This window comes from Euprymna scolopes, chromosome 14 (genome assembly GCF_053919585.1).
Source record: "Euprymna scolopes isolate OS-2025 chromosome 14, ASM5391958v1, whole genome shotgun sequence".
Taxonomy (NCBI): domain Eukaryota; kingdom Metazoa; phylum Mollusca; class Cephalopoda; order Sepiida; family Sepiolidae; genus Euprymna; species Euprymna scolopes.
This window is the reverse complement of record NC_136495.1, coordinates 111,842,019-111,853,153: the sequence shown is the minus strand read 5'-3', so window position 1 is coordinate 111,853,153 and position 11,135 is coordinate 111,842,019. Positions and strand designations below refer to the sequence as shown.

Below are 11,135 nucleotides of genomic sequence, written 5' to 3'. Positions count from 1 at the left end.
AAATACAATATAGGGGTATCTCAGCTGATTAGCAATAAACTAACTCCTTCCCAAAGGGCGAAGGTAAAGCCTGGAAGGATGGACCACCTAGAACAGCACTGGACCAGCAATATACCTCAACCAACAAAGAAAAAGCCATTTTAACAATGGCTTAGACTCTGTTAGCTTTCAGAAAAATACCTGTCTGGACTCGTGATAAGAAAACTCACGTCGTTAATCATTTCAGAGTGCATTTCAATAATATTCAAACAGTGAAATCCTTGTTATACTAATGTTAGATAACTAGCAAATAATTTGGCAGTTCTATACTTTACAAACGAAAAAACATTATTGAATTGCAAGTGAAACAAATGATACCTACGTAACTGCCACGTCTCGGATAGTAGCATATCCAAAAATTACAAAAAAAAAGTAAGATAGAAAAATAATTTTTAATGAAAAACTGTTTTCGATAAAGTTTATCTGGAGAATAAATTGTCTAACATTTTGAATTACGTTTGTCCCATGACGTAAGCAACAGAACTTAATTATCTCCCTTTGTCAACGTAACTCTTCTTCTTTTTTTTAGTAAGAGTAATATAGTGATTTCCCTTCCTTTTTACAAATTTATTTTTTCATTAACAATTATTTTTCTACCTTATCATTTTTCTGTAATATTTAGATATGTTACTAATTTAGATCTGAAAATTACGTAAGTACCATTTATTTCACTTGAAATTCAATATTTCTTTCGTTTGTATAATATAGAAGCACCGATAATTTTATTTAAATAACGTGAAAATGAAAAATTCATCAATGGTTAACTCCCCTTAAAAAAAAAAAAAAAAAAAAACTCCAGAAATAGGGATTAAAATCAGCCGTATGTCATACAATTTTTTTTTTTTTTTTTTTTAATATTAGGGGAATTCTGGACAGCCACCCAAAAATCAATACACTTTCAAAGTAAATTAATGTTAAATATTGAAGCAAAAGTGTCTCTTTCGATGTATGTTTTTGACCTGGTGCTAAGTTGACCTCTGCTAACGATCCATTTTAGTTGACTTTAAAGAAATTGAAATTATTTTTATTTTACATTTATTTTTCGTCTAAAATAAAATAATTCAACGTTTGACATTTTGTATTTTACTCATGTTTTTTTTTTTTTTGTTTTGAATATAAATAAAAACAAAAAAATCTTCCTTAAAAAATCGGAAGTAACAAGAAGTTCAACATGGTGGTTGATTGGGAGGAATTTTTAAAAAAAAAAACTACATTTGTACATGTGGATCCCTATTTACATGCATCCCCACAAGGATAGAGTTAGACGCAAGGTCTCTTATTTTACGTGCTAAAAATCTAGATCTTTAAAAATGGTCACTCTGTACTGAGACAAAAATTAAAAATGTCTTGGTCTAGAAGAATTTCTCCTTCACTGACCAAGGACAGAAAAGAGTGATTGTCCAGAGTCTCTCCACCATATGAGAAAAAAAAAATAAGGAAAAATCTGTATGATGTACATACTCGTGACAGGAAAATATATTGTACGCCAAAAATTATGTAAATTAATCAAGAAGTTTTATTTTCAAATAAGAAAATCAAATGTTGTTGCTACACTCCAAGCGCCAATTTCACAACGTCATCTTGAAAAAGTCTAAAGAAACAAGAGAGATAACTCCAAATAATTAAAATTTGCGAAATTTTAGAAAGCTATTCTTAACATGGGGAGGAGATGCATTGGAAAAAGTTGTACTCACTTAAAAAAAATGATTTCCTTAATAAAAATAAAACCATTTACATAATTTTGGGTGTACGATATTTTCTTTTTATCACGGGTACGTATGTCATAAAGATTTTTCTTTACGTTTGTGTTTTACATGGGTGGGTGAGGGAATTCTGGACAAGGACCCAGAAAAGTGTAGTATCAAAACAGATATTACACTTTACTCCTGTCAGTTGATCAGGGAGGGAAAGTAATATGAATTTTTTTTTAAAAAGCTAAAGAAGTACAATAGTTGCAGACTCACTTTTTAAAAGACTAAAAAGGAAAAATAAAAAATAAAAAGGTTGATTTTTAAGAAAATATTAAAAGAAAAAGATGGTAAAATTGAAACCATCTACTTCATCATGGCTGCCGCATTCAAAATCATAAAATGTAAACCGATGCCACCTCTTGCCCCAAATTCTCAATTATATTTTTGGTGACAGTTTTCTTTTCTTTCTTCTTTTTTTTTTTTTTTTGGCAAATTTATTTTCAATAATTTTATTTAATCATTAACAAATAATAAAATCAAACTATTTTTTATAATTGTAATTTAATATTTTTTTAATTTTAAAAATATTTTTGGAACAAATAATTAAATCAAGCGTTTTTCTTTATAATTGGAATACTTTTTAAATAGTTTAATAATTAATAATTAACCAAATATTGTTATACTAGAAAATAACAAACAATTATTAACAAATAATAAATTCAAACTACCGTTTATAAATTATAAAAAAAAAATTTGCCAAAAGTTACGCCAGCCTAAAATAATTGGAGAGCTTTTTCTGGACCAACAATGATTCACAACTTCCGACCTCAGACACAGCAGCCATAATAAAATGGATATTTTCCATTTTACTCAAAAAATAATTCGAAAGATATTCCATTCGATGATGATGATGATGATGATGAAAATAATGGTTCTGTTTGGGATTCTGTAGCTTTTTCTTGGTGAGACAATAATATTTTTCTTAGGCCTCTGGAAAAGAAAGAAAACAAAGAGTTAAATCTGTATTGAAGAAAAGCTATTCATTTTATATGCAAGGTCAGCCATAAGTAACTATGGCCAAGAATAACTGAGAGATCTTTAATTTAGATTCTTTATTTTTTTCATCGTACTTTAATGGAATTTTAACATAATATGACAAAACCAATTTAGTTTTATTAGCAAAAAAAATAAAAATGAAGAATTTATTTATCTTTTAATTTATTTATCTTTTAAATGGTTTCCATTTTCAGCTTCACAAATTCATGTCCTTTTTTCCAAAACAATTATCCATGACAGATTGCAGAATCACTCGATCATGATTTAATTCCATTGGAACAGAGCGCCCTATCTTACTTTGATAGAATCTAAAACTGGTTTCCGAAACCAGGTGATGCCCTTTCTCTTCCCTGCAACCTCTTTCCCACAGAAGAGACGTTGCGAGCCTGTCTCTGCTCTATTGTGACTTTCATGGCAAGTGCTCGTCTGGGGGAAGTTCTACGTCTTGACAAGCTTCTGGAACTGACCTTCACTCCTGATCTTAAATGGAGCACATACATCAAATCTGTTGCCAAAATCACTGGAAAAATGTTTAAATAATTCTACCACTGCAGTAGCTATCTCACTGCCGATGTAATCCTCTATCTGTATAAAAGCCAAGTACGCCCTAGGATAGAATACTGTTGCCACATCTTGACAGAAGTTGCTTGGCACACCATATCCAGCCTTGAAACCTAGTAGGTGATGCCCTTTTCTCTTCCCTGCAATCTCTTTTCCACAGAAGAGACGTTGCGAGCCTTTGTTCTATCGTTATTTTCTTGGCAAGTGCTCGACTGAACTCTAATCTATGGTTCCCCCTTGCCAAACTTTCACAAAAAACACTTGACTAGTTACAACTGCTATATACGATTTCCCCCACTCTCTAATTGTGCCTAAACGCAGATTCCATGAACAAAGCTTCTCTCCCAGAACTGCCCGTTTGTGGAACACTGTTCTGTTGGCCTACTTCCTGGTTGAATACAACATGATAGCCTTCAAGTCCAATGTAAACAAGTTCTTGTTGTGCCTTTCCCATAAATAATCAAATTCTACCCAATTTGCACCATTAACAATTAACACACTACCACCTTACATTCATTAACCCTTATCCTTGAGTGGCTTTGATAAATGGTGACCCCCAAGTAAAAAAAAAAAAAGTGTGGATGCATACAAATGCCGAGCCATGTGTGAAGTGACATCACAATAGGGAAAAAGGAAAATACTATAAAAAGGACGTGTGCACAGACCAACGATCACGTTTGAGATGCTAGAGGTCAGAGAGAAGGAGCACGATTACGTTTTATTTGGGGAAAGTATCAAGAAATAAATGTTGGTGTTATAACGGAAAAAAAAGTGATTCGATTTATTACTTGTCTTATGTTCCTTGTGACGTGCTCTACTACAACGTGTTGGGTCCTGGGTGTCTAAATATTAACACGTGTGTAAACGTGTACTATGTTACACCATGACGTCATTCCTGATGTTCTCCTTTAGAGTTTTAGGTTTGTTGATTTAAACTTTTCTTTCAGATTTATAGCTTTTTTCAGTCTTGACAGACTATGGATCTCCACTTTACGGGTGCCAGCACGTGAAATTTTTTTGGCAAGTGTTGCGCAATCTCCAACCACAATTCTCCTAAGTCGGCATTGTAAAATACCAGTGGCAAGTGGAGGTTTAAAACGACTGGAAACAATGCTGAGATAAGCGGAGAACACATACAGCGCCTAGAATTCCCAAATGGTCACCCATTTGGTACTAGTCAGGTTCTACATTGTTTAACTTCGGTGATCTGTGTATACTTTCTTCTTTTTGTAAACTTTTTCCTTCTATCTTTGTCGTGACGTCATCTCACACCCAGCTTGGTCATTTGCATACAGTTGCAAGCAGAAATTGCATATTTTTATAGCATCATTGAATTTAAGGAACAAATCTAAGCTGGTTAGAAACTCGTTAATACAGTTTAAGTGTTAGGAACTTTCCCCCCTCGAATCTCCACGTAATTCATCATCAGGAGTACAGGTATTTTATTGATTCTATTAAAAGTATCAGAAAATAATATATTTTTACAAACGTTGTTTTTTAATTTCATTCATCCAGAGAGAGTCTTCAAATAAAGACGAAACGTTGATGAACACATAACTTGGTTTGCTCCTTTTTTATTTCTCTCTCTCTCTCTCTCTCTCTATATATATATATATATATATATATATATAAAAGTGAACGTGTCTGTGTACATTTCCCTACGCAATAACTCTGTCAATTTTTAGTCTACAGACTCAAAATTTGATATACAGGGTACTGAGATTTGGAAAAATCGATGTGATCGATTTTTGGCCAGAAATTTGGCGATTAAGGGGTCAAAGTTCAACGATTTGACCTTTGAGAACTCTACCAAACTCCTCCGACAATTTTCGGTCTACGCACTTGAAATTTTAGAAATAGGTTCCTTGGACATAGATCTAACTTAATAACTTGATTTGAGCCCAAAACAACAAATTTTAAGGGGTCATAATAGGGGTCAAAGTTTTTAAAAATTGACCTCTGCGGTCTCTTCCAAATTACTCAGACAATTTCTGGTCTAAATATTTGAAATTTTACATAAAGGGTATTCAGAGATAGGGCAAGCTTTTTCATCAGTTTGGGTCGAAAATTTTTAGTTACCAATATATAAATGTATGTATGTCTGTTTGCATGTCTGCCTTAAACTTTCAATAGAGGCGACGGATTTTATCAAGATTAGTATCGTTTTAAAGTTCGGCCTTTCATACGACAAATATCGAAAAATTTGCTAAAAACACTAATATCTTCCCCTTCAACTAGGCACTTTTCTACAGGGGGGGGGTACTTTTTTCGCCAATATTTTTTAAAGTTATCCTCTCCTTTAGATTGTCTAGACTTAATTTTAAAAATTGTCGCTTCTGGTTTGGCGGTGGTCGTAACAGCATAAACGTTAGGTTTTACCCCGTTTTTTTTTTTTCCTCCTTTGCGGTACGGGTCCGAGCCTGCCTTCCCACTACCACTTTTTTTTTTTTTTTGCTCAACATGCACATCCAAACACCCGGGCAACGCCGGGCTGAAATGCTAGTATATATATATATATATATATATATATATATATATATATATATATATATATATATATATATATATACAAGAACAAAGGTACACATACACAACGCCATGTTGCCAAATACTTAAGAACTCTTTTTTTTAAACACCTGTTGAACTATGAAAATTTTCATGACTAAAAATAGCCTTTATACTCGCTTGTTTATACAAAAATGTTTTCATATAAACGTTTGTTTATACAAAAATGTTTTCATATAAACGTGTTTGTATTTCTTATTTTTATACACAAAACTCTGTTTATTTTTAAGGGCAGCACTTGTTATCTGGTGACTCTATTATTTCAGCGTTTCATTTTATTTCATTTTATTATGCATACATGTTCAATATCTGTATATGTAGATATAGGTATTTTTTATTTAAATATTAATCATTAATTAATAATTACTATGTGCATAAAAGTAAGTCATCTATATGCATGCATATTTCAGAGTTTTACTCCTCATCAGTATAGCTAGACTTTTATTGACAAGGATCGAACCTATAACAGCTTGTCAATAAAAGTCTAGGGACAGAGTTAGACACCAGGGTCGTTTTTTAACGTGGAGAAAAGGTACAAAAATAAAAATTGTCTCAGTCGTGAAGGATTTCTCCTCCACCGAAAGAGAACAAGAAATGGAAGGTATTTTTTATTTAAATATTAATTATTAATTAATAATTACTATGTGCATAAAAGTAAGTCATCTATATGCATGCATATTTCAGAGTTTTACTCCTCATCAGTATAGCTAGACTTTTATTGACAAGGATCGAACCTATAACAGCTTGTCAATAAAAGTCTAGGGACAGAGTTAGACACCAGGGTCGTTTTTTAACGTGGAGAAAAGGTACAAAAATAAAAATTGTCTCAGTCGTGAAGGATTTCTCCTCCACCGAAAGAGAACAAGAAATGGAAGTGCAGCATCTGAAGAACAGATACTACACTTTGATCTTGACCAAAAGGCCAAACATGCATGTATATAGATGACTTACTTTTATGCACATAGTAATTATTAATTAATAATTAATATTTAAATAAAAAATAAAAGAGTAAAAACGTCCTAAGATTTGGGTGACGAAAAATGTAAACAAAAGGACAAATAACTCCTTTCTTACAATAAGACAAAACGCTCAGGGAGCAAAATAAAGAAATTAATCGCTAAAACAAAAATAAATAAAAATTCAAACAATCTATTGATATAGATCTATATATATAAATATATAGAGAATAAATGACGAAAAGTTATATTCCAAAATTCATGATGTTGATTATCCTAAAATTTATTCCTTTAATTCAGTTGACTTATACTGAATTAAAGGAATAAATTGTAGGATGGTCAACATCATGAATTTTGTCATTTATTTTCTATATTGTTCTGTAATTACATCGAGCTTCTTAAATAAGGATTGATATATAAGAAAATATATTTCTATAGAAATATATATATACTAGCATGGGTGCCTGGTGTTGCCGGGGTATTTTTTTTTTTTTTTACACAGTGGTCACCACTTATCAAGGCTCGGAAGCCACTCAGGGATAAGGGTTATTGCAAGTACATTACATTAGTGTGGAGATTTGATGAAGTGTTTACTTAAGGGGGCGGTTCATTAGGAATTTGTTAACGTTGGACTTGAACACATCCAAGTTGTAGTCAGGTGGGAAGCAGGCAGATGGAACAGAGTTCCACAGGCGTGCAGTTCTAAGAAAGAAGCTTTGTTCATGGAATCCGCGTTTTGATTTAGGCACAGATAAAGAGTGGGGGAAATTTTTCACAGTGGATTCGGCTAGACGGGTGTTTTTCGTGAAAGATTGGCGAGGGGGGGGGGGCAGAGATTGGAGTTCAGACGAACCTGCCATGGAAATAACGATAAAACAAGGAAAGGCTTGCAACGTCTCTTCTGTGGGAGAGAGGTTGCAAGGTAGAGAAAAGGGCATCCCCCACTAAGCCACAAAGTCTATTTTGTACTCTGTCAAGGCAGGATAGGCTGTTTTAAGCAGCTCCTGCCCAGATACGGCAGCAGTATTCCATCCTTGGACGTACTTGGCTTTTATATAGATAGAGAATTGCATCAGTAGTGAGATATCTTCTGGAGCGGTAGAAGAACCCCACCATCTTTCCAGCGACCTTGGCAACAGACTTGATGTATGTGTTCCATTTCAGATCAGGAGTAAAGGTCAAACCCAGAAGCATGTCAAAACACGGGGCCTCTCCCAGACGAGAGCCATCCATCCCAATTGATGCCAGATGGGGATCAGAGCGTTGATGATGTAAGGATAGGAGTTTGGTTTTAGATGCATTAAAGGTAACCAGCCATGTCTTCCCCCACTGAACCACGTGCTCGAGATCAGAGGAGAGAGAATCAGAGAGAACTTTGTCATTTACAGCCTTTGATGTGTTGCCGTAGATGGTCGTGTCATCAGCATAGATGTCAACGAATGATTTAAGTATGTGTTTAGGGAGGTCATTGATGTAGATCAGAAAGAGAGTTGGGCCCAGGATTGACCCCTGAGGGACTCCAGCATTAATACTGTAGGCCTCTGATTTTTGTCCATCGACCACTACTCTTATGAGCCTATCGGAGAGAAATGATTTAATGATTGAGAAAACATTTCCAGTTATACCGTAGCTGGAAATCTTGTGAAGTTGACCCTTATGCCATACCTTGTCAAAGGCTTTTGATATGTCAAGAGCAATTGCCCTAGAAAGGAAGCCTTTATCAAGAGATTCACTAATCCTATGAGATATAACCGTCAGCACATTTGGAGATGTATGTTGAGTAAAAAAAAAAAAAAGTGGTCAATTTTTTTAACTTTGACCCCTATTATGACCCCTTAAAATTTATTGTTTTGGACTCAAATTAAGTTATTAAGTTAGATCCATGTCCAATGAACCCATATCTAACATTTCAAGTGTTTAGACCGAAAATTGTCGGAGGAGTTTGGTAGAGTTCTCAAAGGTCAAATCGTTAAACTTTGACCCCTTAATCGCCAAATTTCTGGCCGAAAACGGATCACATTGATTTTCCCAAATCTCAGTACTCTGTATATCAAATTTCGAGTCTGTAGACTAAAAATTGACAGAATTATTGCATAGGGAAATGTACACTCACAGACAGACAGACACTTTCACAGATATATATATATATATATATATTAGTGATGGGACGATTCCAATATTTTTTCCGATTCCGTTACAATTACCGATTCTGTACTCCTCCCGATTCCGATACCATTACCGATTCCAATTCCAATTCTTTATAAATCTATAAATATTTAACTATAGAGTCATTTTCCCCGGTTTCTGTAACAAAAAAAAAAACATGTTAAATATGCAAAATTACACTTGTGGAAGATGATCTATCTTTATATAGCTTTACTGGTATTTTAAAATCAATAAATATTTATTATTTTATCGTTATTACCAGCAATGGAAGATTTCGCTTCAAGCAAAATCAAATAAAAAAGACAATTAAAAGAATCGTTTTGGCATCAGAAGATAGGCACCAACTTTTTTTATTCCGATACCGATTCTGATACCCCGCATTTTTTTTTATTTTTCCAATTCCCAATTCTGATTCCGATTAATCGTCCCAACACTAATATATATATATATATATATATATATATATATATATATATATATATCTTTTATTTTCTTTTGCTAAAACAATAACTTTTTACTCCTGTAATGTAGTCGCAGGTTCCATCATTTAAATACATATACATGGTGACGACTCCCATACCGAGTTAATGTTATGTCAGCATTTAAGTTTTTATGCTGTGAGTGTGACGTCACGGAATGCAATGCATATATATATATATATATATATATATATATATATATATATATATATATATATATATATATATATAAAGGAAAGGAGGAGCTAAACCATATGAGCGAATTGTATATGAAACCAGACGAAATAAATAACTTTTTTCTCTCACCTGAAACAAATTTGTGTTAAAGGTTTCTTTTCTTTACGACTCTCTACACACAACGTGGTGGGTTCATTTTAAATGTAATAACAATGTTATACTCCAATTTGTACTAAACGCTGGTATGGTTGATTGAGATTGTCGGACTGACTTCCTCATCTTGGTTGTTATCGTCACAACATTTCAGCCGTTTTGCCCTCCGGCCTTCATCAGGTGTTTTGTATTGAACTGGGGAACCGTTTGTTAGGAGTCTCGAACCCAACCCTTTATTATTATTACCCCAGTTCGATACAAAACACCTGATGAAGGCCGGAGGGCAAAACAGCCGAAACGTTGTGACGATAGCAACCAAGATGAGGAAGTCAGTCCGACAATCTCAATTAATGAAAACACCTCATCTCAAAAATACAGAAAATTGCTGGTATGGTTCTTTGCTCAATTAAAAGACGCTCTAAAATGGCCTCTGCTAAGGACTAATCACAAAATCTTCTATTATACAGAATGTCCAAAAAAGTGACTGAAGGGTTGAAAATCTTCGTCATTTTACCATTAATGATTATTTCTTCTCTATTTCAGATATTTTACAGATAATATTTTGGAAATTAATTTTGGATAAGTATAGCATTGAACAGTGTATGCAAGTCGTGAAATTGTTTTGCCAAAATCAGGCGTTGTTTTGACTCAAATGTTACATGATAAGGGCTGTCCCCTTTTCATGTAAGTATAAAAATGGAGAATTTAGTTTAAAATGAAAATGAAAATAGCATAGGCGAAATTCGAACCTCGTAATCTAGTTTAGAAATAGATTACGTGTGAGAATTTAAAAATGTAAAACAAACATTTGTTTAGAATATAGATAAATATTTCAAGGAAAGAATGTTGACTATCAAGTTTGTTATGACATTTTAAATTGAAAGAATGCAGCTTATAAGATAATGTTTTTAACATATTGAATATAGGTTAAAATTCCTTTTGTAGAAATAGGAAAAGTTTTGGACACGTATGTCCAGAACACGTCATGACGTCACGGAAAATAGAAAGTTCTAGGAATAGAGAAAAAACTTGAGAGTTAGTCAGTCAGTGAAGAAACTCGGAGGGAGTCAGACGTCTAGAAGCGAGACGTCACTTCAAGAAAAAAATGTGAAACTTTGAATTCTTGATGATGGAATCACGGCCGTGTGAAGAATAAACCATCAAGTGTTTTTTGTAAAGCTCGTCTTGTGTCTTATGATTCTTCCAGAAAGGTAAAGTGGAATTGTATTAATATTTGTGTTATATGTCTTTACATACACGTCTCAATATCATCATGTCCGAACTGTCTGAAC

General features: G+C 33.5%; 1 protein-coding gene across 1 annotated transcript in view; it reads right to left on the bottom strand.

Annotated features, from left to right (window-relative positions):
* Positions 1-1,131: 1,131 nt before the first annotated feature.
* The window catches only part of LOC145293225 (solute carrier family 35 member F6-like), a 62,323-nt gene continuing 52,319 nt past the window's right edge, over positions 1,132-11,135 (bottom strand). Inside the window, exon 8 of the mRNA XM_080139769.1 lies at positions 1,132-2,720. Coding sequence (XP_079995895.1) covers positions 2,713-2,720 — 8 coding nt within the window. The 3' untranslated portion in view covers positions 1,132-2,712. The remainder of the gene's footprint in view (positions 2,721-11,135) is intronic.